The sequence below is a fragment of the Astatotilapia calliptera genome, chromosome 12 (genome assembly GCF_900246225.1).
Source record: "Astatotilapia calliptera chromosome 12, fAstCal1.2, whole genome shotgun sequence".
Classification (NCBI taxonomy): domain Eukaryota; kingdom Metazoa; phylum Chordata; class Actinopteri; order Cichliformes; family Cichlidae; genus Astatotilapia; species Astatotilapia calliptera.
Window position 1 is genome coordinate 33,887,513 of NC_039313.1, and position 27,453 is coordinate 33,914,965.

At 40.4% G+C, this 27,453-nt stretch overlaps 2 protein-coding genes across 7 annotated transcripts in view; both read left to right on the plus strand.

Annotated features, from left to right (window-relative positions):
- The window catches only part of cfap299 (cilia and flagella associated protein 299), an 88,002-nt gene extending 64,368 nt beyond the window's left edge, over positions 1 to 23,634 (plus strand). For 2 of the 6 annotated variants that reach the window (XM_026186881.1, XM_026186886.1), the window contains exons 5-7: positions 10,837 to 10,966; positions 13,176 to 14,368; positions 14,926 to 15,700. In XM_026186881.1, coding sequence (XP_026042666.1) covers positions 10,837 to 10,966; positions 13,176 to 13,268 — 223 coding nt within the window. In that variant the 3' untranslated portion in view covers positions 13,269 to 14,368; positions 14,926 to 15,700. Of the gene's footprint in view, positions 1 to 10,836; positions 10,967 to 13,175; positions 14,369 to 14,925; positions 15,701 to 23,575 lie in introns of those variants that run through there. The other 4 variants (XM_026186882.1, XM_026186883.1, XM_026186884.1 and 1 more) reach the window with 4 other exon arrangements.
- On the plus strand, positions 17,676 to 26,558 carry bmp3 (bone morphogenetic protein 3). The gene is made up of 3 exons (XM_026186879.1): positions 17,676 to 18,443; positions 19,734 to 20,656; positions 23,576 to 26,558. Exons 1-3 carry the CDS (start codon positions 18,167 to 18,169, stop codon positions 23,765 to 23,767), a joined length of 1,392 nt encoding a protein of 463 aa, XP_026042664.1. The 5' UTR covers positions 17,676 to 18,166; the 3' UTR covers positions 23,768 to 26,558.
- Positions 26,559 to 27,453: the final 895 nt, after the last annotated feature.

The window sequence follows — 27,453 nt, forward strand, 5'->3', positions numbered from 1 at the left end:
TGTGCTGTTTGGAAAAAAAGAAAGAAAAGGATATTCAAGACTAAATACATACGACTTCCCCTCTGAGTAATAATAATAAAGGAGAAGAGTTGTCGTCTCTTATATCTTACTACAACCTTTAGTTCCTATTTAAAATCACATCTGGTTACACAGGCACAATCATTTCACAGTTTAATTTCTTACATGTGAGTTGCAAAAATGGGAAGTGCTCAGTCGTGTGACCGATAGAGCTGTGAATGTATTTGTACATAAACAACGAGCCATCCTTCTGAATATTTCCATGGATTCTATAAGAGCAGCAACAATATTCAGCTAAATGCTGGATGTGATTTATTTTAGCACGCACACTCGGCAGGTGGGTCATATAAATATAATTTGTAAGGACACACGTTCTGAGCCTCTGACCTCCAGAGGAAACCTGGTTAAAGTATGTCAAGGACGGGATTTTCCCAATTGCTTCAGAAGAAATTTAACATCTAGAAACTAGTAAACAAGACACAATCTCATAACCAGAAACACAATATTTGCTCTTCTGCTCTACTTACTGTCACCTCAGGGGAAACTGTGGCGTAAGCCTTTAAGTAAATAAAAGCAAAACCTGACACTAATACTGCAAATGGAGGGTGAAAAAAGTGTGTTTTTAGGTTAAATTTGTGAGCTTCCAACATAGACACGCACTGAAGTTCTGACCCTGATCTAATTAACCCACAGATCTGCAGCTCTGTGCACCCACCTTCCTGCCACTCCAGATGTGCCTACAGCATCTCTGATGTCTATTTAATGTTCACCAGCTAAGTGACCATCTGTTTATGCACTCTAGCTGTTCCCTTCCTCCCTCTCTTTATCTCTCCCTCTCTTCAGGCCCTGTGTTTAGCCAAGAGTTTTAAGAGGCTGAGCAGCTCACTATATGGGAATCCTAATTGATTTACTGGTTTTTCTGCTTTACATTGTTTATGTTTTGTTCTACTTGAAATCATGCCTCTTCCTGAAAACAAAACTTCTTTCATCTGAAGTATAAAACATCTTTACTCTTCAACAAGTCGTTCAAACGCAAACATTTTAAATTGCTGAATAATATAAATATCTCCTGCCTGCACTGCACGCCTTTGCCAACAGACTGAAACAATGAATCTAAAGGATCAGCTCGACTGAAACATATAGCGCATGCCTCTTCTGGAGCCAAAACCATGTTGCCGCCACGCTCGGCCTCTGCAGTGCACCTGTGTGTCTGGCTTCATTTTCTGCTGTGAAAATATTTGCACTGCTGTCCCATTTTATTAAGTTTTAATACAAAAGAGAAACTGTTCCAGCTCTGAAGGTGATTTAGCGGCTCCGTCTCAAGCGTTGTGCCTGGGCTTTGTGGGGGTCGGTGGGACGTTTTATCAAAGCCAGCATGGTAAATATTTGTGGGAAGATTTCATGTCATCTTTGCTGATCTTCACATATGGCACACACATACCCTATTGGCAGGGTTAAATCCAATCAGATTCTTCCCAGTGCTTATGGGTATAGATTGTTTTTGAAGGTTCCAATGTCAGCACCATCGTCAGTCTCTTACCATCTTTCTATCTCATGTGCGTGTAAAATGACAGCGACGACTCTTTAAATACCATAAGAACAAAGGCATTGTGTGTTTCACCCCTTACCGCTGCCCATCAGTATGCTCTTACTCAATGGCTACATGTCAGTTGACATGTAATGCATGTAATACACACAAACAGTTTCACCTTTTCTAAGTTACAAAAATCTTTGCAGTTCAATAATTGGAATAACAGAAGTAAAATACATTTATCAGCTCTACAGTGGCTTGCAAAAGTATTCGGCCCCCTTGAGCTTTCCCACATTTTGTCACATTATAGCCACAAACATGAATCAATTTTATTGGAATTCCACGTGAAAGACCAACACAAAGTGGTGTACACGTGAGAAGTGGAACGAAAATCATACATGATTACAAACATTTTTTACAAATAAATAACTGAAAAGTGGGGTGTGCGTAATTATTCAGCCCCCTGAGTCAATACTTTGTAGAACCACCTTTTGCTGCAATTATAGCTGCCAGTCTTTTAGGGTCTGTCTCTACCAGCTTTGCACATCTAGAGACTAAAATCCTTGCTCATTCTTCTTTGCAAAACAGCTCCAGCTCAGTCAGATTAGATGGACAGCGTTTGTGAACAGCAGTTTTCAGATCTTGCCACAGTTTCTCGATTGGATTTAGATCTGGACTTTGACTGGGCCATTCTAACACATGGATATGTGTGGACAGATTCCCCCACCTGAGCTGTAGATCTCTGCAGCTCGTCCAGAGTCACCATGGGCCTCTTGGCTGCATTTCTGATCAGCGCTCTCCTTGTTCGGCCTGTGAGTTTAGGTGGACGGCCTTGTCTTGGTAGGTTTACACTTGTGCCATACTCCTTCCATTTCTGAATGATTGCTTGAACAGTGCTCCGTGGGATGTTCAAGGCTTGGGAAATCTTTTTGTAGCCTAAGTCTGCTTTAAATTTCTCAATAACTTTATCCCTGACCTGTCTGGTGTGTTCTTTGGACTTCATGGTGTTGTTGCTCCCAATATTCTCTTAGACAACCTCTGAGGCCGTCACAGGGCAGTTGTGGAGCTGTTTTGCAAAGAAGAATGGGCAAGAATTTCAGTCTGTAGATATGCAAAGCTGGTAGAGACATACCCTAAAAGACTGGCAGCTGTAATTGCAGCAAAAGGTGGTTCAAGTATTGACTCAGGGGGCTGACTAATTACGCACACCCCATTTTTCAGTTATTTATTTGTAAAAAATGTTTGGAATCATGTATGATTTTTGTTCCACTTCTCACGTGTGCACCACTTTGTGTTGGTCTTTCACGTGGAATTCCAATAAAATTGATTCATGTTTGTGGCTGTGATGTGACAAAATGTGGAAAAGTTTAAGGGGGCCAAATACTTTTGCAAGCCACTGTATATACAAAACCCTTTTGTAAAAACCATAGACTGTATGTAAAAGATGAACTGGACCACATTTTGTGGACATGAAGTGCCATTACTGCATTTTTTTCTAATGGTCTTAAGTGGGCAACTCCTCGCATTGCAGAAAAAACTTCAATTATGTAGAAGTCCATCAGAAAATGGCCATACTGCTCACTTGATGCGTGGCCTCAGTGAACATTTCTCTAATGAATTTATGGTCTAAATGATTTTTAATCATCAATTTTGATGTTCATTTTGTAAATTGTGTTCCCATTTAGATAAAAAAGATAATGATGGTAGCACGGTACGCTATCATTTAGCACAGTCAGATCCATGTGTTGGGTTTCAAAAAAACAAAATCCAAAAGGTTTAAGTCAAGGCTTTAAAACAATACATACAAAGCAGTGTTGATGTCATGGACACCAAGTTAACCTTTTCTGTACAGTCAGTGGTAAACGCTTTTTAGTCAAACTGATACACCAGAAGTGTGTTTTACAGCTCGTCTTCTAATAAAAAAACAAACAAACACCAGAACAACACGATGTTCACCTGAGTACTCAATTCTAACAGCACATTATACAGCTATGTTTTATAATTTAATATAAACATAATAAATTCTTAGATGAAACCAAAAATAATGATCGAGTGTGTAGGCGGACAGTTAGTTATGTGTCTGCTAAAAGAGCTGTCAGCTGGACATGGTCATAGACATGATTTGCTGTTGAACTAGGCCCGTGACACTCCCAATAGGTTTAACAGTAATTTCGGCACATTACACTACTCCTTTCAACATTGAAAAGGCCTTTGTGATTTACACTGGAAACATTAACTTCTGAAACACTTGCTAGACTATTTATTCTGCAGCCGCTAAAGAAAAGAATAGCTGAACGAATACACATGCTGAGTACTTGCACTTTATGATATATATCATCCAGCTCCTCTGAGCCCTGTAATGAGACTGTTGACATTACACTGGAAAATGACTGCCTGGAGATAACAATAGAGCTAAGCAGGGTAACTATGGAAAGTGAAAGGACACACTGCACGTGTCAAACAGCCATTGTAAATGCATAGGCAACCAGGAACCGGTGCTGAGAGCAGCGTCATTGTTTCCACCAAATCCAGGTTCTCACACTTTTACTGGTCCATGTGTCTGGGTGTGGTGCCATCCAGCAGCTGGAGCTTTGTGACCAAATGTGCACCGACCATGCAGTTAGTTGCCCTAGTGAGAGTTCATATAGGACAGCGAGGGAGGTGGGTCCAATAAACGTATGAACAAAATTCTCGGCATTGCTTCAAAAAAATTTTCTTTTACTCTTTCCGTCTTTTTCTTGTTCAGTGTTAAAATATCTCACATCTGTCCCAGTAAGCGGTTCACCATGGAATAAAAGTGGTTGACCAAAAAATGTTAATTGTTGTATGGCATTTTGGTATAAATAGTCACTGAAACACTGTCAGGCCCAATTTACAAAGAGAAGAAGGATGCATGTGCCTGAAAGCAAATCTTGGACAATGTAATTTTCTTCTGAGTCTTAAAGGAAAAACCTCAATTTGTATTTCATAATTGGGTCATTGCAGCAATCTATTCTGAACATGCTTTATTCAGCTCTGTTGGCAACTTGGAAAAAAATGCCAGACCTCTCATACCTTATAATTTTATGCATCAGTGTATTTCCCCACACAGTTTGGACTGTTCGGAGGCGTCCAGATTATGTGTTTTCTGGAGAGGGAGATTACTTTGACAGCTGGTAGGGAATGGCTGACAGATAGCTGAAACATCAGATGCTGTTCATTGTCACATTTTCTGACAGCTATTCTGTAATAGTAGTACCAAAATATAGCAATGTGTAGCTCTTTATATTGTTAATTTCTAACAAAATAAATAAAGAAAATCTTTTTTTCCTGCTACATTATCATTAAAAATGGTAAATGGCCTGTATTTGTATAGCGCTTTTACTAGTCCCTAAGGGGGACTGGTTACACATCCAGTCATCCACCCATTCATTCACACACTGGTGATGGCAGCTACATTGTAGCCACAGCCACCCTGGGGCGCACTGACAGAGGCGAGGCTGCCGGACACTGGCGCCACCGGGCCCTCTGACCACCACCAGTAAGCAGCGGGTGAAGTGTCTCGCCCAAGGACACAACGACCAAGCAACCTTCCAATTACAAGGCAAACTCCCAACTCTTGAGCCACAATCGCCCCCCATCATTAGAAGTCTTAACCTATTAAGGTCACTGACCCCGACACTAACACTATCTAACCCTAGGCAATCACAATATGTCATTTTTGTTTTGGTAAAAGTCTCTCCCAAGTCTTGGCAGTCAGGTAACCAATAAAATAATCATTTTACCTGAGACCGAGATGTTAAGCCACAGTAACACAAAATTAGGACTGGGATTTGGGTTATCGCCTATAAAAACTTAGACCTCAGAGTGTTGTCTGTTTTGGTTCTTAGTCATCCAGGTCATGGTAGTTTTAAGCACTTGAGTTGAAGGCAGCTGGGCTTCCTTTTTGGGTTTTTGAAAACATTTCACCTCACTCCAAAAGCTTCTTCAGCACTAAAAGGTGATGGGGCATCTCAGGTATTTAACCTCTAGTGGGGCTGGTATCTTGAAAGTGTTCTGAGCATCACTGATCCATCCTGTCTTCATGTGAGTTGTTAAAGTTAACATGAATCATGACTCCAAAGTAAAAGCCCTAAAAACAAGTCCACTTGTCTTCCTCCAAAGTTAAATTAATAAACTATTCTGACCATCTGCACATCTGCATATGCAATTTAACCAATAGCTTCAAGTGTAGGCTGAGAGAAAACATCAACTTCTGTGTAAAACTCTAATTTGTGTCAAGGATCATCACCATTAATGAGTTTTGCACAGTGACTTTATCCCCCAAGAGGGAGTTCTACCCATGTATGGCCTGAGGACATTCATCATGAACCACCTGTAGTACACCACCTGTCTTCACACACCTGCTCATGTCGCACTGAGAAGGCAGAAATTTTCAGTGTAGATTTTTGCTTTTTATAGGAAGATTTGCAGAACTATTCAATCATACCTCGTGTAGGTCAATGACCAATCATCATAGTGAATCTTTTACCAATGTTTCAAGCATTTTATCTGTTATTTAAACTATGTTTTATTTTTATTGTTTATGTCACATTTCTTTTTAATTTAACAGAATCATTTTAACCATCCGTGTGTATCGTACGCCCTTTGTTTTCTGTCTTGGTCTAAAGGCAGAAGCTTTCCTCGGTAGCTGGAGCAGGGTCTTTATCACAATGCTAAATACTAGACCAAGCCTCCAGGGTCTGACATTGGAGATCAACTGTCTGTTGGAATATGACAAATATCCAATCCAGGAAAATATGTTACCAGGATACGAGCAGTAAAGTCACTTTTGTTGTTGGCTGGAATACCTGGTCCTTTTCATAGCTATTCAGAAACTGACCATTCTGCAGAAATATGTATTTACATTTCCCAAAATTGCATAGTGGGGGTCTGTGGGTTTTGGAAAAACCACATGGTTGGATTTTATATTGCTTGTACTATATGTTTGCTTGTAATTTGTAGCAAGCATGCTTTATATGTTGCAGGGAGAAAATATTTTTATGGCTCAAATGCAAATAGTTTTTTGTGAGCAGTTTTATGTTCCACTAGAGATTAGCTCTTAAACAGGTTCTGGAGAAAACATCCTCACGTCAGCCAAACTGCCAGGATATTTCAAAGATCATAGGGGGGCCTACAGTGTAAATGCAAACATTTTGAGATGTATTTTACCTAATGTGGGTCATTAATACTTTATATCTACTGTTAATCATGCACTGCTCTAGTAATGCATCACAGCCAGAGAAATATAGCCTGCAGAATGCTGGCAGTCCTTCATTATGTTACTATCCCATGTTAACAGCTTGCTGCTGCAATATCAGCCTGTTCAACTCCCCATCATAATATAACTCGTCTCAGATTTATACTCAGACTTCTCCCTGAGCTCCATCTTTGTAGTTGGACCACGATCTGCTGTTGGGGACCAGCCAAGGCTCAGTAAAGCAACCTTTGGGTACTCGGTGTGACATGGAGTTGTGTTGCTAATTATGCCAATTGTTAATGATAAAAACCACTAAAAACTAGTGCTGTTTGAAGATTTTGAAAACTTGTTGATGCAGTTTGTTTTCTGGGATTCTGGGATTATTTGCTTGTTTAGAATTTTAAATTTTTTTTAAAAATGTGCTGGGTCATTTTTGTAAGCAAGCTAGCTAATAGCCAGATGAAGGCAAGCTAAGGATTGGCTTTGATCCCTGAAGCCAACCAAACATTTCTTCATCTATCTAGTGCCCCATTCACATTCAGTAGAAAAATCTGTCGTTTTTCTGCATGATGTTAACTAATGTTAGTTTACCTGCTAACACCAGAATAAATTTGACAAGCTTGAGTCGAGTATATTCATAACACCATAATTTTTTTTCTTTCAACATTGGGTGTAATGAGTGAGGGATAGATTTCACTGAGAAACTGCACACCCACAGGCTAGCAACTTGTGAATCACACAGAAAAGCACACTTGGTTTTATTCTCTTTCAAGGGGGCCCCATTACAATTGGGACCATAATTTACTAAATGAAAATTATATTTTGTATAAGATATTGAGACGATCGTTTACGGAGGTCACAGACAAAGACACTGAAAGAATGGAGGTTTACAGTACTTTCAGACCTACACATTTTACATATAACACAGACTAATTGTGAGATACCCCAAAGGCATGCATGGCCATCTTGCCAAGGCAACTTTTTTCAAACTCATGTGGAGTTTTTGTTGGAATCTGTGGGTACTGGGAGACACTGTGTCCAGTATATGTGCATTTTTTTTAACACCAACATGGTATTTTTACAACAGCAAACCCTGTTTTTGGATTCTTGAACTGGTTAATGTTCTTAGCATGCATTCTGGTTTTATCCAGAACATTCACCAATTTTCTTATGCAAAAATATTTGAAGGCCGATAGTTATTGTTAAGGCCTCAGACTTGGAGAATAGTCAGAGACCTGGTTGCTAGGGTCACTTGGTGTATTGCCCAACAACTTAGCAAGTGGTTGCTCGCTGTCATTGAGTGAAATCTGTTGCTAAGAGGGTTCTGATACAAAGCCTGCATGGAAGAAGCTGATTTGTCTCGCTGATTAACCATCTAGGGGTTGTATAACTTGAAAAAGCACCAGTTGCTACGCATTCTTCACAGCTTCACTATTACTTAGCGATAGGTTGGCAAGTGTTTGCAGTCAACAGTGTCTTCCATATCATAGTCACTGCTAACAACCATTCACAACCAGATGGGAATACTCATTTTTCCCTGCTGACCAGTGCTTGACAAATGGTTGCCAGCTGGTCTTATGAATGTGTGACTAAAGCCTAATATCACTGGATGTGGGTCATTGTGTGGTTAACATTTCTGGTCCATTGTTGAAATTTTTTTGTTTGTTAGCAAATAAATAAGCTGAGCCAACATGGCTAATGTTGCTCATTGTTGGTGCTGTAGTGTCACAGATGAGAGGTAGAGCGAAGTGAGCATACTTTTTTTTACATTATATATATGTGTGTGTACTTACATGACATGTATTAACACTTAAAAAATGTACCTTTGAGCTTCTCAAAGTAATATCACATTTCAGAGCAATCAAATACCAATTACAGTGTGTGCAATACAAAGAATACATGTTTTAATACACAAATATGTTGTAAATTAAACACGTATTAATTCCAGACCGGGCATTGTAGCTCAGTCTGGCATCATTTAAGGTTAGTTTTAGCTTTTTTTTTTCTTTCTTTCTCTAAAAAAAAAGTTTAACTAATTTTGAAATTTGTGCCTTTGTTTTATTTATTTCCATGCCTGGCTCGTCTCGACTGAAAGGCTGAGCTGAAACCAAATCCAACATGGGAACAATGCAGGACTCAACTCTATCATAATGAGATGTTTTCAACTCACAAACTCTCATATTTCATGTTAACAAAGGGTAATGATCTTCCAATTTTATGGCTAAAGGATGTTAACTTGATGTTTTATTCTTTTTTTTAATCAGAAAGCGCTTTGCTTCCAAGACACTGCTTGAGAAGTGTTTCTTTGATCAATCATCTGAGAGGGTTAAATGCTACCTCAATGCATATTATGTAAAAATACTAATAAATCACAGCCTAAATTTTATGCACATGCTTATCAAATTATCCTCACCTGCAAGTCCAAACATTTTGGTTCCTTTTGCTCCATCAAAAAGTTGCATATTCTTGTTCTGCTGTATCAGAAATAGCAGAAAACTTAAAAGCAGATCAGGATCCAGTCGGATGCTGTAAATTAATCAGTCATTTATTTTGGAATTCAGACCTGTCTTTGGTTTCACTTGGTTATTAGTCCCAGCTTTACTCTAATGCCTGGCTTGGCGAACCCACAAACAGCATCCCAGAGATCAAATTGGAAACAGACTTCTCGCTATTATAAAAGTTGCATTACTCTGCAGGTTGCTTTTCTTTCTTTTCTGTAAAACAGAGTTCTTTTATAACCTGTTGTTGAATAATAATATGATAATGGTGGCTGTGAAATGCTCTGAAATCCATCAATCTTTTTTTTTATTCCTCATGGTAAGTCATGACCTCAAAGTGGTCCTTTTTCTTTATTTTAAGGCCTCCTGCTGCGTGAGCCTATAAAGAGAAATGTTCCACAAAAAAAGCAGAGGGTCGAGTAGCACGCACCACTAGGACTACGCAGCAGTCGTTTCCTCCTAATAAAGTCTTAGAAAGTCATGCAAAAAATGTTCTACTCTCATACTTTTCTGTTCTTGTTCTTGTCATGCAGAGATCACTCTCTGTGACTTTCCAATGCTGCTTTCAACTTTTGACTGTTTGATTCGATGATTATTTCTAGTAATGCTGCAAATATGCTGCCTAACCAATCTAAAAAAATGCCCAAATTAAAAAATTATTTACAGAGTTAGAGGAAAGATGTCATGCAGAAGAAATGGTCATGATGATTGTTTTCTGTTTGTTGTTGTTGTTTTTCATTTTAGTTCAGACCTGCATATTAGTTTTATTTTCCAAAAGAAAAGTCACGGCACTCCCCACCAAGTGCTATAAATTACCTCCTACATGCTTTAAAACTGTGTTTTAGTCACACAGGCTTAGAGACCAGTTGATGACCGCTTGACAAACGTCTTGGTCGATAGGGAAAAATTTGTATTCTCCCGCAGTACCCTCTTTGTGACCTTTTTCACCTAGTGACACCCAGCAGGTTCAGTCAACTACTCACAAGCAATCAGGAAATGCACCTTTCTTGCCTAGCAATTGAGGGTTTCCAGGATGTCTCCAGGCATTTCTATGCACGGGTCTCTAGGCCTATGTGAATGAGATCTTAAGCACTATGCTTGTGCAGCTTCAAAGCAACAACAGAAGCCCAAAAGGACAGTGAGTAGAATGGAAAACACTGGTTCATAAGTTACATTCCCACACTTTGTCACTTCAAAAAGTGCCAGATGTTCTTCTGCCTTTCCAAAAAAAAATACTTCCTGAGATACCTTTGCTCCCAAAAATGATCATCACTAAAGTGGATTCAGGTGGTTTGGTGGATAATGCCAGCCCTTTTGGTTTTCTTTAAGACACTTAAACATGATGGTAGCTGTGCCATCATGTTTAAGTTGGAGTCATCTTCCACTGTCCGCACAAGCATCGGCTGCTGCCAAGATTGCAACATTTTCCAGCTGGCCTCAGGGAAAACCAGTGGTATATCAGTGCAGCAGTAACCCCATGTGATTATATAAAATCCTTATATAAAGGATATTCAAGCTTTAAATAAAATGACCCCAATCATCTTACATTTATTGTTGCCTCTTTTTTACAGCTACTACAACTGGAAGACGCAAGTGTCCACTTCCAACTCGAGCCCAAACTTTGAGGTGATTTATGACGACCCTAACGGCCTTCTCTTTAAGAACAAGAGGGACAAAAAGATTCTGAATTTGGACCCTTTGGTAGGTTTTTGTGTTGCTGTTGTTATTGTCCTGCTTTGGTTTTAAAACCTAGGGAGACAAATGGTGCTGCTAATTAGACCGGGTCACCTGTTCCATCGCAGTAAAAATGTCTCAGGGGAGCAAAAAAGGGCTTTAGGGAGAAGGCTCTTTTCTAAATTCTTTTTGCTGCACAACGGACTGCTTCTGAAAACAGATTTTGTTGTCCTTTTGGCTCAGATGACTGTGATGCACCTCCAATATCCTGATCATTTCCTCTCTTGTTACCTTTAACACCTTTTACTTTGTTGCACCATTTTAACGAACTGCAAATGTTCCAAAGAAAATCGCTTGTTTTTCAACTAGTCACAAGTTACTTCAGAGACTGCACTCTAAGGGAAGAGGTTGGGGAGACAGAGAGAGATAAAGAAATCAGTGGGAGGGAAAGATATTTGTGTTCCACCTGCAAAGAAGGGAGGATCAAGTGGTCGAGACAGGTGCTTCCTCTACACTCAAAGGCTGACAGGGGCCCTGGAAGAATAACGACTCCCTAATGTTTTTTTCTCTCCAGTTTCCTTCTTTGCTGGGGGGTAGGGAAGTAGTTGGTGGGGCTGAACTATTTTGAAATTGCAGACAGAGCTGTGGGGACTGCGTTTTTGAGGCCAAGCGCCAAAATGGCAGCACAGTGTTCTAGCTGTGGTCGAGCACCGCCCCAACCAGGCTGTCTATTAAAAACACAAGCGAAGGCATTGGGAGCCAGACACAGCAAACCACCCGTGTGCCCAGAACCCAGCTCAGCTCAGCCCAGATTGGCTCGACATGGAGCAGCACAGAACCATCCGGCCTTTAACCCGCCATGAGCTCACTAGCTGCTCATGTGGCCTTAGAGCCACCGGAGAACCTTCCAAAATCAAAGCTCACATCAACTCATTTGGGGTGGCTTGTTTGTTTTTCTGCCTTTGTCATTCCATGACCGCTTTTCTATCCCTGCCAGAAAGTGGGTTGGGGTGGAGGGGTTGTCATTTTTCAGTTATGACAATGGCTTGATTGGCTTGGCAAAGTAAAAGTTAGAGAGAAAAAAACCCCTTGATGCTCAAATTTGAAGAACAGGGTAAGCTGACATGAATTTAAATGTGAGTGTTAATGACAGTGTTTGGTTTCTATAACATTTGAAAAAAAAATGCTTGGCCTTAAGCAGCATTTCCCATTATCTCTCACTGTGTCTGTGACATCAGGTTTATTGGCTTATTTTTATTGATGCTCTTTTCAACTTGCAGAGGAAGACTGTCTCAGTTATTAGGACACCCACAAGTGTGGCTTAGGTAAAAGTGTAAATTGAGTGTAATGGTTCGCTATGGTTCCGTTCCCTCCAGAAGCTTTTGACACACTTAGCCTGAAATAAATGTTCCCAGCTGGTAGTGGCTTCACATCTTAGTGGTGGGGCTGTGTCAGCTTTGACAGCCAAAGTAACACAAAACATCTTGGAAAATGAACAGTTACAGTCACTGTCAAATTATGCAGCACTTGGCCTCCCCTTTAATATACCTGCTATTATAAAGAGGTGTGCTCTAGAGATGTGCGGTTTTGTTTAATTGCTAACATACTCTCTCTGTGGCAGCTGTCACATTTTCAGTATGGTGATATTTTTAATTTAACACTGAAACTAATATTCCCATGCACTGGAAAGCTATCTTTGGTATTTCTAAAACCACAGCAACTCTGTATTTATTTGAAGATTTTAGCTTCTTTCAGCTCACAGTTTTGGTTCTAAATGATGCAGGTTTGATGCAGAAAAAAGTAATAAAGATGATGTTTAAAAAGTCTCATGAATTCACCTTTTTTGTTCTAAAAAAAACAGAAAACTTTCATAAATACAGATCATAAATTTGTACAGAAAGTCCTTAATAATGTCATAAATCAAGTGACAGGTAGGGGCCTTTTCTTAAAGACTTCTATAGAATCTGACTCCTTGTCTAATGCCCCCTGCTGGCCATTAGAGAGAGTGCAGATTTTAGAGTTGTCCACATTGGCTTCACTTTTACAGACGGACGCTACATCCATCTTTTCTTATACAGCTTCTGAAAACATGTCTTGAGATCTTGAAAATTCATGAGACCAGTCGAAAACATCACAAATGTTTAGTTCTTTGCTTTGCGTTTGAATGCACGATTGTAGACTGTAGACAGCACTACCCCCAAACAAGCACCACTAACTTTTCTGTGCTGGGTTTCAGTCTGGTCCTGGCGAGGACTCCAACAGGACATTCCTGCAGTCGGACATCTACATCCATGTTGTCATCTACGACCACAACGTCAGGACAGTCTAAACTTCACAGGCCGTCGCCAACACTTGCATACATATGGCACATATTGGAGAGCACTGGAAGCCTCTAATTTGACTGAGTTGCTGTAGTTGGACCATCATTTACACTGTTCCCCTCATATCATGCATGCCATCTGGGTGGAGGTGTTGTAGTGGAGAAAAAAAGGCTTTAAACTGAGGAATCCCAGAGGATGAAGTTGATGGACTCGTGTGACAACTTGGAAGTTTCTTTGCAAATACTCTGGGGTTTTATGTCTAACTTTGGCCTTAAATTGTTGCATCCAGGTCGGGATTGACTGTGCTTTTGGCACTTACCCAAGCAAGCAGAGTTAGTTAGGGGCAAGAACCTGCTCAGAGACCCCAGGCTCGTATCATCATTTGGTCTGGCATGTTTTGGGCTGTTTGTCTAAACAAATTAAAGGCGTAAGAGCTTTGAAAGATGATGGGGGTTGCTTTCATGTCCTCCCCCAGGCTGCGGTAGCTCCAATTGGACTGGAAGAGTGGGTAATGGGCTTAAAGCATTCCGTATGTTTCCAGATGCAAGGCACACGTTACGGGACATCAAAGTGCCCTATCATTTACATATTAGTCATTCACTATGACATTTTTAAATTATTTTCTCAGAGGGCTTTTGGTAACTTAAATCCCTTTAATTTCAGGATTATTATTTGTTGTTTTTTGTAACAGTATCTAAATCTAGAAGTTGAGTCTTTATTAGTTCATAAATTTGCTTTCTGTACATTCTGCTGACTCAATGTCTCTGCATGTAGAAAATTTGGGGGGATAGCAGTAATGCTGCTTCTCAGACTTATCTACCTCTGTTTATTGTGTTTAGTCCTTTTTTGGACTAAACACGTTCACTGGGCGAGATTTAGGGTGCACCCTGGACAGGTCATCAGTCCGTCACAGGCCTAACAGAGGGACAGTCAACCACACACTCTCACATCCACACCTACAGCCAATTTGGAGTCACCAATTAACCTAACTAGCAAGTCTGAGGGTAGAAGACTACCCAAAGGACACCCGTGTAGGCACAGTGATATGCAAACTCCACACAGAGAGGCCTCAGCCAGCCAGGAGATTCAAATCAAAAACCTACCAAAGGTAAGTAACAAATAATGAACACATTAAATCTTGGTTAATTAATCCAGACATGCACGCATAAAGAAATAAATGGCTAGGGGTTAGGATTGGGGTTTTATGAGTGGCTGTTCTGAACCTGTATCTGAACATTTATCTGCTGCACAGACGTGCAAGTGGTATCAATCTTTTCATCTAAATCAAATAAGCTTATTTCCTTAACTGCTGAGCCTTTAAGCTCACACTGTCACCTCCACATTTTATCTCGCCTTTATATTAATTTTCTCATTACTAATCTATCACCTGTTTTTCCCCTGAAAGTCACAAGCTTCAAACAAATTAGTTCATTCTAATACAAACGTCTAATGTTTCTCATCTGGCTTGATACCAGAGAAGCATTCCACTTGCTGCATCTGTTTGTTTTCACCGAATTGGACCCTGTTGTCCTCATTGAAATAATATGTGTGGTGACAAGGCTATTTGGGCTGTGGTTCTGTAAAAACTGGGGTTAGGGAAATGACGGTCTGGTTTGGGGTTGTTAATCATTACTGTTCTTTTGTTTTTCCTTCCCTTTTTTAAAGACGATAGGAGTTCTGGGCCTGTTTTTGTGGTTATCGTGAGCAAAGCTGGTGAAAAGTCTGATGGAGTTATAAAAGTGACACAGATGGGAATGTAGGATGTGCCTATTTTCAGTCTTTAACATGTTTTCGTGCAGTTTTATGTATTTTTTTTTATCATCTATTTGTGGTTGCTGGTGTGTAAACTGATCTTAAACTGTTTCTTTGTTTCTTGCTGAAACTACAACCTAAGTAGCAGAAGTATATTCAGACCTGGTTTCTCTGTTGACTGCCTTGTTGAACAGCATATTTAACCTGAGTGCAGGGCATGTTGTAATTGAGAAACCTTCCACCTGCCTGTCTCACTACTTGGTTATTTGTTGTTGTTTTTTCTGTTTTCAGTTTGGAGATTTTTTTGTAATTGTGTTTGGAAATGAGAAGTCAGGCAGCAAATGAACACTTCACCCTCATCTACAGCTGTTTAGGTTTACAGGCCACGGCTCATTTATGTGGCCAGGTAACGGCGATGGAACTGGCTGCTTTATTCTCTCTCCCACCCTGAAAGTTGCATCAGTCATTCCAAATACCTTCCAATGAAAACAGCAGATGTGCACAAGACGGGAAAAAGGCCATCTAAAACAAACAGGCAAACAAGTGCACTGCATCTGAAATGCATTGGTTGTTCTTTGAATGCCTTACCTCTGTAGAAAACAGCATTTAAAATGATTACTGGAATCCACCCAGATCATGTGTCTGCAAACAGGGATGATTTCACAATAAAGTCCAGGTTAAACAGTAATATTCCCCTTCATTTCCTTTATTGGGCTTTTAAGCTGTTGGGGTTTTAACTGAAGCGTTAAAACCCCTAATGTTAAAACATTAGTTAGAGGTCTGAGGTCTAATATGCACAACTTGAGTCAAAGTGGTGGATTCAGACTGCAGCAGAGGCACGATTCAGTCTTTTCTATGAAACAAGCTCAGTTTCACCTCAGTTTGATGTCTTTTTGTGTAGTTTTCACTCATAGATTATTGTGTTTGACATCTCATTACCTACAACCTTATGATTAATAGATTAATATTGGCATGCAGATATTACAATAACCTTGTGAATCTAGTGATAGCTGCCGACATGCAAAAATAAATTCCAAATTAAATCCTAAGCTAAATTACAGCGCTTTCACTTTCAAACACACAACCACTTCTTACCCCTCAGCCAAAAAGGCTGATGGGTTATTGTTGTCACCCGTTGGATGGGCGAGTGGGCAGCGTAGACACCCAAGTTTTTGAATGCGCTAACTTGAGAAGGATGTCACCTGTCCAAAAATACAAACCCAATAAAAATGTCTAATTAGCAGAGGTGTGGCCTAGCAGACTTCTGCTGATTGGAGCCGCCTGTGTTGTTATACCTAAAAGCCTTTCTGTACAATTTTTAATGAAGGGTGAAACTATCGAGACCAAAATCAGGTTCAAAACATCTGTTTTAATGCTATAGATTTGGGAATGTTATACAAATATACGAGATTGACTCACTTTTTGGGCCAGTCTCAAGTGGCCACAAGTGGAACTGCAGTTTCTGACACTTCATGTTGGCTTTATTTTCAGAACTGACTTCGGGTGTTAACATAAAAAAAATAGAAGATTCAAACTAAATATTATAGCTGAAGTGTTGTTGGAACATTTGTTTCAATCTATAAAGTCATGGTTTTTTTGAAGTGTCTTTCAGCACAGGAGTCAATTAATTGGTTTTTCATTGGATAGTTAAATACCACGGGCACCGTTGTTAAAACTCACCAGTTCAACAGTCACGGACATACATGTTGAATTTGACCATTTGTAAGTTCCTTTACTTGAATAAGTTTTCTTTTCCTTTGACAACTGTTTTATTATTGAGGGCAGTACTACTCTTAATCACTGTCCACTTTAGGGACTGGTTTTAACTCTGGCTTACAGTTAAATCCAGAGTTGTCCAACATCCAACTTACAAAGTGCTAAATGATCAGGCCCCGTCATATCTTAAAGACCTCATATTATCTCATATCCCAATAGAGCACTTTGCTCTCTGAGTGCAGGCCTGCTTGTGGTTCCTAGAGTTTCCAAAAGTAGAATGGAAGGCAGAGCCTTCACGCTCCTCTCCTGATGCTTCTTGCTTATCTGGTAGCAGCTGAAGACGTTAAAGTCATTCAGCCTGTTGACTGCTATGAAAGACATGGCATGCTAATATTATTGCCATCAGATGTCCAAGGGCGGGGAAATGCCCTAATCATTTCCTCCCGAGTGCCCCTGAAAGAGGACCAGTGGTGGGGGGGACTGCAGGCCGACTGGGTGGGGTGTTCAAACCCCGCCTGATGGCTGTTTGGGGGGAAGGCGGGGAACAGTATGCATCCGGATCGGACTGTGATGGTACAGGATGTGTGTGCTTAACTCCATTGAACTAAACTAAGTAGGGAAGAAAGCCTTTAATGCCGACAATAAGCCGCTTCATTCAGCAGCGCGGCCCGGACGCGCAGCTCTGCGGAGTAGAAATTGCGCACGGAGGGGCTGTTCTCTGGCAGCAGTTTAGGTGTTGAAATCAGTTCAATAAACCTCTGGAATGTCGTTTAGTAAAATATTTTCACTCTCTCCGTCTCGAGTCAACCGACAAAACACGCCCCCTTCGGCTCTTGATAACGAGATAATTCGAGATAATTTGTCCCCAGGCTGAATGTGCGTAGAAGTATTTTGAACAGGAAACTCTCTCTCTCTCTCCCCCTCTCTCTCTCTGAGGGTGAGCATGTGTACGTGTGTGTGCGCAGTGTGTGTGTGTGTGTGTGTGAGAGAAAGGAGAGAGGAATACCCAGCTGGTCCCACAAGCCCTATAATACCAAGCACAACATGCTTTACCTTCAATGAAAGCTGAGACTGAGGGACGGTTGACTGCTGGACCTGAAATCAGCTTGGAGTCGGAGAGGCGCAGTTTTTCTCCTTCTGCTTTCTCACACCTCATCCTGCGCGCCGGAACCTTTTTATCATTATTATTTTTATCTTTTTACTGACTTAATTTACTGACTCAAACACATTTAGACCTGCAACTTATCAAAAGTAGAGACAACTTGGATAACGCATCTTCCTCTCTTGTTGTGACCGGTGTCAAAGGTGATGGTGTCATTTTCTTGCAGAGGACTCAGGTGATGGTATGTGTTTCTGGAGATAGGGGCCACTTTCGGAAACGTGTTAGTTTTTCCACAGCTGTTATTTTTTCGTTTGCTACGTTTCCTTTGCCTCGAACATGGCACTCTACTCTCGATTTGTGATCGTGCTGCTTTACGGATGGAGTTATTTGTGCGTTGGATTGTGCGCGATGCTGAAAACGGACAATATCCCCGAGAGACTAAAGGTGGATTTTACGCATTCGGTGGATAAAAAATACGCGACAAAAGAAGACCGGGATGCGCTTTTACAGGATACGATGACGGAGCACATGCAGATGCTTTACGCGAAGTACAACAGCGCTGGATTTCCCTTCAAGGACGGCAACACTGTTCGTAGTTTCAAAGCGCATTGGGGTATGTATCAAATGTTTTATGTATATTAAGAACACCGACTTCTACCAGCATAGAAGTCAGTGACCGGCATGCCTTTTTGATGTTATATGTTTCCATTTTGCCTCAATCAGCTTGAATCACCTGCATAGTAAAAATGCAAATCGGCACATTTTTTCCATCTATAGATGAAAAACTTAAAGTAGAAAGAACATCTATAATATTGAGTAAGTCTTATTTTATAGAGCATAATGTAAAATTCGTTAAGACCGATGCCGTTCATGTGTGCGGAGCTGAAAAAGAAATACACCTGTTGATCCAGTAATGGAAATGTGAACAACCTGTTACGCATTCCTTTTGCCAGTAAGAGTAAAAGATTCGCATCAGATGGTGGCATGCAATTTAACATAGCTTGGCCGCACAACTGTTCACACCTTCAGATTTTACTGTCAGATAGTCTTGATAAATTTTCTCTCGAGCCAGCATCTGGCAGCTGCCCAGACTGCCTGAGCTGTAGCAGCGTTTGAGTTTCCACTGCAGCGAGCGCTAATGTCCTTTCAGCTGGAGCTTTTTTCCCCCTCTTCTTCAGGTTCATTTATAGTAACTTTAATCCAATAAACCCTCAAGTGTTTACACTTCGCTGTGTTATTATCACTCGGACCATGGGGCGACCAGTTGCCACTTAGGGTTAAACTTTGTTAGATTACACTGCCTCCTGTCGCCCGGCTGCTGTATGGTATAGCATTAAAGGGCAGGTTCACCCAAATCACAAACATATTTCACGATTGATCCTCAGAAGAATTTGGCCATGCAGGAGTTTTTGGTTTTTGCTTGAAATTTCTGCTTTTATCCCAAAGCAGTGGAGATAAGTGGGAGTTTCTGCTATGCTGTTGCAAGCAATGACATGTTTAAAATGTTAAAGAAACCTTCTAAAGTACTGGTCTGTTCTTTCTTTACAGTGACAATTTTCTTTTTGATTGAAGCAATCCTCAAAATGAAAGCCTGTTAAAGCTTGGGTGAATTGTCCTGTGTCCTGCCGATCTTTAAAAATATTTTGTAATTAATGATTTTTTTAATACGTTTTTTAAAATCCCAAAATAATTCTATTGCATTAGGGTGAACAACTGTTTCATGACCTGAGCAAAAAAAGTGCACAACATAAGCCCGATGATGAAAACGCTGGACTAAAAAGAGGAAATACAAACATATAAATTATTATTACTAGCAGTAAAGTTTAGGAAAGGCCATGGTCAGTTTTGAAATGATGTGAACCGTGTTGCACTCTGTTCATGATATTACTCATTATATGCACAGGTACTATAAACAAGAAACAGCTGCAGATTTTCAACCTCACCTCCCTCACCAAATCAGAAGACATCCTGTCAGCTACTCTTCATTATTACATTGGAGACCTTCAGAACAGCACCCAGGGCTGCTCCAGGTCCAAAAGCTGCGCTCGCCATGGTCCCAGGAGGCACAGCCACATCCACATGGTCATCTGGAGCTTTGCATCTGTGGATAACAAGATGAGGACTCTTGGACATTTTCGGATCAATGTGTCCACCCTCTACAGGGACTTCATATCTTGGCAGTGGAAGGACATAACTCGTGTGGTCAACCAGGCCAAACACCACGACGAGCTGCTTATTGGGATTGAAGTGGCTTCACAAGGTTCCCAGCCGTGGAAGAAGCTCCTGTCAGACCGCTCACCCTACATCCTGGTCTATGCCAATGACTCTGCCATTTCAGAGCCTGAAAGTGTGGTAGCTACTCTCCAGAGGCCCCACTCAGTGAGAGGTGAGGGCTCCATTTCACACGGCTTCCATAAAGTGGGACTACAAGAGCAAAACGACACCGAAGGACAGCCGCAGCCCAGACACAGGCGCTCAGTGAATGTTCTCCTACCTTTGCAAAATAATGAACTTCCTGGTCCCGAGTACCCATATGAGACGACCGGCTGGGACGAGACAACTCCCTACGAACCATTTGAAAACAAACAGGCACGCCGGCCGCGTAAAAAGACACGCAAGAATCAGCGGCATAAGATGCCCTTGCTACAGTTTGATGAGCAGACGATTAAAAAGGCGCGAAAGAAGCAGTGGAACGAGCCCAGGAACTGCGCTCGGAGATACCTGAAAGTTGACTTTGCCGACATTGGATGGAGCGAATGGATTATATCGCCCAAGTCGTTTGATGCCTATTATTGCTCAGGGTCCTGCCAGTTCCCCATGCCAAAGGTGAGATTCAAAGCCCGGTAGCACCACACTATAGTGCTTTTAGACAGTACTAAAGGTGCCAAAGCAAAAAATTAGTGGGTTAGAGAAGGTAAAGCTCAGTACGGTGGCAATTATAGTATTTCTACCAATTAGCTATATGAAGAGGGAAAGCTGATCTTTGGTAGACTTCGTCATTATAGATGGGTCACTTGTGAGAGCTGGTTAAAGATGGAACTTTTTCTTTTTAAAGTGATCACAGCCTAAAATGGTAGCACTAATTCAATACTCTCTAGACAATACATCTGGGAACCTGTTTTTGTTTTTTCACAACTGAAGATTATAAATAAACCAAAAACCAATGTTTTTTTTTTGTTAAAATTAGTTTTTGTTCGGTTTTGATATTAATAGTGCAGATAAAAGTTTTATGAAAGCAGTTTAGGCAACTTACAGGTGATCTGCAGGAGCAGAACTCTTTATATCCTCTACATGGGCAAAGAACCAAAGGGTGGTCCGAGGCAATAAAGTATGGCCATTAAAGATGGTGAATAATCTGCTAGCTGATTAAATTGGAGAAAACAAATCAGACCAACTGCTACGTAAGTACAAAAAACAGCGATAGCACATTTATTTCTGTCTGTAATGGAAAATTGTGATAGCTTAGCAAAGCAACATAGTTCTGCAGTATATAGATATTTAAAAAATTTGTAGTTATACATTTTGTGTCAGAGTCACTGACACGTAACCATGGAAGCCGGGTGTCATTCAGTATCGGCCAATGCTAGGCTGCACTGCTAGCCAGACTGCTAATTAACTGAACTTCCTGTCTCTACAGTTCACAGATTTAAAATCTATTTTCATTATGAAAAGAATGGGATTAACAAATGTCTCTTTAACAATAAATATGTGGCTAATGCTTAACCTCATCCGTTATACTGTCTCAGTTTTGAATGTTTAAGTGTTGGTCACCTGGGCTATTTTTCTCTCATTTAAACAACTGGCAATTTTCTAATATTTAAGAGCCACTAGAAACCACTCTCACTGCAATCTTATCATATTTTAAATACTGCAGAAATACGCGTGGTATTTTGCCCTAGATTCATGTGCTGTGTGAGGTTAACGTTAGCAATGCTAGCACCAGCAGCCCATCTTTACAACTTTATCATTTGCAAGTCTCAGAGTGAATTTACTAATGGTTCTGAAAGGATGATGTCTATTTAGTTGCTATAATGAAAAGCAAATAATTTGTCTATCCAAGCAGAATTTGTGGAAGGAAAGAACATTTAACCATCTCCGTACTTGCAGAAATCCTTATGGCCTCCGCTCTGGCTGCCTGACAATAGTGAAGCCCATTAGGTGGTCGTCCCCATACTTTTAAGCTAAAGTTAAATCCAGTAGCTTCTGTTTTTCCAGAGTAACTTTTTTGAAAACCATTTCTTTACATGGTGATTATTAATGATTCCTTATGACGCAGTCCTAAATGACAGTCATGTCTGCATAAGCAAATGATAAGAATAGTTGAAAGTTAGAGCCATCAGTTTCTATACCAGCAGTGTACATTATTGGCTTGGCTTGGCGACCCCTGTAAGAATTGTTTGGCTCTGTAACTAAAGACTGCAGACATTAGTCTTTAACTTTTTTTTTTTTTGCAGTATGGTATACATTATGTAAATAGGACGGGCTACATTCAGATAGCAGTCTCTTTACTGCTTTGCATTAATTTAACATGGGGAAAATCAACCTCAGGGGTCCCTGCTATCTTTGTTTTATATAACAGGCAACAGTGGCAAGCCTTATGTCATTGGCTTTGATCTTCAACAGCAGGGTTAAAGTAGTTACAGTAGTTGTGCAGATAGTTCTTCATGCTTTTATCTTCAGATTGTATCTTTGTCTTTAAAGATGCACATCAGATGTAAATCTAGATTTAGCCCAAGCAGTCCTACTATATTAAACCTGCAGTAATAGTGAAGCTACAGATGTCATCTAACATGCTTAGTAAGAAAACCGGCGTCCTCATAAACAGTTGGTTGACCTCCTCATCAAAATTCAATAAAAATGTTATTACCTAAAACAAACCAAGTATCTTGAATGAAGTATCTACAGAGGATAACGTTAAGCCTTTACACAGAAGATGGAAATAAGTGAGAGACACAAAAAACATCTGCCTGATGTTAAACATCAACTTCCCTTTTAGCTCGTGGCACCGGTGATAAGATAACCACGCAGGTATTTTAAACATGGCCGGAATGCACGAGCTACATCCACTTAATTCATTAAGTCGGAGTCACAGGTCTTTGTAGTCGGAGGTAATTAGTCCCAGAAGTAGAGCCTAGGGCTTTTAAGGCAGCCGCCTCCCTCTCCTGCAGCTTTTCTGCTCAGCCTGTGCAGAAAACGTTGTCTCGTTTGTCAGGTTGAAGTTTTAGAAGCTTCTAAATAGCCATGATTAAAAGGGTGCACTTTTTTTTCCTGTGGAGTGGTGTGGGAAGACTTCTATCGCTTACTAGTTCCTGTTGAGAATGAAGCAGCTGTGCAGGTGAACTGCTGGGCGTGTAGAACTTAAATTCAGACCCACAGACCCTTCGGCCAATGCTGCATGCTAGTTGCACTGAATAATATTGCTATGCCCTTGACAAATAAGATTATATATGATCTTAAATGGCAAATAGGAAAACTACATGTGCAGAACTTCAGCAACAAGTAAAGTTTGATATTGTTGAATTGGTTATACATTTGGGGACGTTTTGAATGTCTTTTTTCTGCTTTCAAATATGTTCGGTAGAAGGAAAAATAAATGTACGTGTGAATATTTGCTATCACTCTGGGTTTCTGTGACTCTGGAAAACAAGGCCCAGCTTGTTAGAAACATGTCCTGTTGGCTCATCAAAAGTTCATAACTGTTTAACTTTTACTTTAAAATGACATTTATTTGCTCTTTTTTTTAAGGCTCTGAAGCCATCTAACCACGCCACCATCCAGAGCATAGTGCGGGCGGTGGGCGTCATCCCAGGCATCCCCGAGCCGTGCTGTGTCCCCGAGAAAATGTCTTCCCTCAGCATCCTTTTCTTTGACGAGGACAAGAATGTGGTGCTGAAAGTCTACCCCAACATGACAGTAGATTCCTGCGCCTGTAGATAGTTTCTTTTTCCTCCCAGGCCTCATCGCACACACCTCGTGTCATAAAGAGAAGTAAAAAACAAACAAACAAAAAAACCCACATACAGCCATAAAGACGGTCTCTTCTCCTGTTCCTGCAGTCATACACTCACTCAGATACAAATATCAAGTGAATACAACTTCCCTTTTGCACTGGAGGAGAGCACCGCCTGTTGTTCCAGGTGACGATGTGACTGTCAGTGGGAAGAAATGGATCACGTGAGTTATCCTAGTAAAAGTTGTATTTTAAACGTATTTATCATCGCTGCTCAGTTATCAGTTGGGCGACGGCAGGGTGGATGCGATCATAAACCCACTATCAAGGCATACAAACACCAGCTGAGGCATAAAAGAGACAAAAACTGAAGGAAAATATTCACTTTTCAGGAAAAACCAAAAAGATCTTCATTTCAGCTGGTGCCCGTGGAAGGGCGAGGTGGTTGTACTCATCTTTCTCTCCTTCACAGCTTGAAGTTGTCACCTCCAGGTCACCTCTGCTCGCATTTGCATGGTTTTTGTTACTATGTGTAAGTATTTATGTCTGTACTATCACTGTGTTATTCACCATACGAGAATTTATTGTATCATTTTTTGGCTTGGCTGCTATAAAGGGTTATATTAGATTCCAAAGCCAGAATTGTGACGTAGACTTTTAGGTTGCTTTACATATTTATGTTTAACTCTGTTGTTGTACAGAACCAACATTTTTTTTAGAGTTTATTATAGGTGGAAGAGTAAGCTACATTCATATGGTCTCCTCATTAACAGGGACATTCTGAGGCATGTTTTGCTTCTCCAAGAAAATGAAAAAGCTTCATGAGTAAACCTCGTAGGTGAGGCCAGATTAACTTGTTAGCATGAGGCCAGAACTGCAAAAATTAATGCTCAGTGAGAGGCAGCTGAAGGAGAAATATGTTTTTGACATACTCTTCTGTTAGAAACTGATGGAAAGTGTTGCGTGAGGTCTCGGAGGTGGAGGTGGATAAAATTTCTGAAAAAGTAATTTGGCTGCCTTTAAAACCCAGCAGAAGATGGATTTTTGCAGGGGTGCAACTTCTGCTGGGACGTTTTTCTTCTCTGCGAAGCTCCGCTTCAAACTCAGTTACGTTCTGATCCGTTTCATGAAAACACCAGTATTACTGAGGACCAGAAACATGTCGGGCTGCACTGTAGGCATTTGGGGGGAAGAGCTTTAGGACGGGCTGACAGCTTTAAGCCATTCATTCGTACAAATTGGTAGATGGCTTAAAATAAATGAACACTCCAACTATCAGGTCAAAATGAACTTTTTTCAGTGTTAAATTGAGCACAATTTGCAGTAAACTGCCTGCTACCAAATTTAGCAAATTAAGTTTTTATGATTCATTTAAATACTCTCCTCCCAAAATTTTATTCTCACAGGAAAAAATACATATGCAAGTTTTTCTTTTTTACCTGTTTCCCCCCCAAAAAAACTTCTTGAAGGTATAGGATATTGAAAGGTACCGCTACTCTGACTTTTACTTGGATTTCAGTTTCACCTTTGTGCTGTTTTTCAGCTTCAGGAAAAACAGAAAAGTGGTACTTGGTGCAAGCTACTAGCATCAGCTGGGTACAGTGGTGGCAGTAGAAAAAATGAGATGAAGCAAAAACAAGCTGTGCATTATTATGTCCTTTCTGTTATTCACGTTTTGAGCAATATGACCGTCATTATTATTATTACTGTGTATTATTCTACAGAGTGGGTTTTACATAAATCATTAGAGGGTGTGTTATTCGAGTCAGATCAGCTACAAACAACAGGCACACCTGGAGGAGCAGTTAACATGTCGTAACCTTGCCTTGAGTTGTGCGTTATTGTCACAGTTCATAAAACCAAATATTTATTCAGAGCAAGTAGACGTAATTATAGCAGCGTTTTTTTTTTCTATACACTTGTACATTGCCTTTGTATATAGCTCACTCTACTACAATGATGCGTCTTTGAGATAGAAGTGCCTTTTTGAATGGGTGGATTTCTGCTTCACAAAAAGTTCGAGTTGATTCATCGTGAAGCTCAAGTCAAAGCAAGCAGCTGAGTATTTTTCTTATGGTACAAAATAGGCTCCAGAGTGAACATAGCGCGTATTCTTTTGTGGAATTTATTCTCAAATGTATTTCAAACCATTTTGATAATCCAGAGACATTTATTTTGTGTCAATACCCGAGGGCAGATTGTGTAACTTTCTATATTTTGTACTGACACGTTTTACAGTTTGTGCTTCCTCGTTTTGTGCCGACACGATTTTTAGAAATGCATGTTATAGAATGAAGTGGCTTCCTCCGTTGGTGCCAGTACAACTTTGCAGATGTGACGACTGCTGACGCGTCACTTTTTGGATCCTTGCTTTTTCTGCATTTGTGACTCAACTTTCCGAGTATGAATCGGCGCAGTCATCTACAGCGCAGCGCATCGACCTTTACTTCACTGTTTCATCTTCTCGTGTAAATGTTGTGCTGTAGGTTAAACAAAGAAATGCCTGTACAATAAGCTTCATAAAATATATTTGTATATGGAAAAGGCCTTTAACATGCATCTATTTATTTTCTCTATGTTGCATATCTTGTAAAGGTGTGGTCTGGGAAAGGGGGGGCCGAAGCTCAGAAATGTCGATGGTCTTTATATCTGCGATGGACATTTGTCACTACTGACTAAAAGTGTGGTGAACTGTTTAAAGGTCTCCCTCCTCTGAGCTCGGACCCTCCTTCCAAAGCATTCAAAGAAATGAATAAAAGTATGCAAGAACAAAATCTATCAAGACTTTTATTGTATTTAATTTTTGTCAACCTTTGGTTATGAAATGCTGTATCCCATTTTAAAACAAAGAAAAATACTTAAAGTTCATGTATTTTCTCCCTCTGTACCTCCTGAAAATAACACAAAATCTGTTTCTGAGGTACAAGTACCAAAATTCAAAGGTATATCTGTATGTACAGGGATGTTTGTGTGCTCCCTTTTTATTAGATTATTTACTTTTTGTTCATATACAGTGTATATATATTTTTTCAGGATCGCGTCAGACAAAGGCAGGTATAGATACAGTGTAGCACATTATGTGTGCTGATTAGCAATCCAGTTAAGTTCAATCACTTTGTCTTCAACCACTTTAAAGTGTTAAAGTCAGCTATTTAGCTGCCTCCCCACATATCTGTTATTACACTATAACATTTGATTAAGAACTTTCGAACATATTCATAAAATTCAAAAGCTTTGCCTGATTTATATTTGGCCAATCGCATAAGGTCATCTTCTCAGTCATCTTCCAGCGTGGCTGCTATTTTTAGATCCCTCCCCGGATGTCCAGTTCTGACAAATTTCACTGTCCGTGCTGCGATTTCTCACCAACCTCAGACTTCTGCTTCCAGCTGACCCAGATTTTGTATCTCGCACTGTCACGGCTGATGAGAGCTGGGTCTGCAGGTACAGCTTAGCAGGTTTTTAGCTGTCCAGTTTGAGTGCAAAGTACACTCGACAGATTTGCTTTTCTAAAAGGTTGAAGCACACCCACTGAAGGGTTGAGGAATCACCATTTTGACGCAGTGGAATAAATCCAGCACATACCAGAGGTACAATTAGATAATGGGACTTCCTCTGAGAGAATAGCAGCCACGCTGAAAATGGTCCAAAGTTGCACAACAAGGTGAGAATG

What these genes read in the sequence shown, in the direction of transcription:
- bmp3 (XM_026186879.1), top strand. Translation starts at nt 18,167, where the DNA reads ATGGCACTCTACTCTCGATTTGTGATCGTGCTGCTTTACGGATGGAGT. An exon ending in TAGTTTCAAAGCGCATTGGG is followed by an intron (nt 18,444 to 19,733) that starts GTATGTATCAAA and finishes TTATATGCACAG; the next exon opens with GTACTATAAACAAGAAACAG. An exon ending in GCCAGTTCCCCATGCCAAAG is followed by an intron (nt 20,657 to 23,575) that starts GTGAGATTCAAA and finishes CTTTTTTTTAAG; the next exon opens with GCTCTGAAGCCATCTAACCA.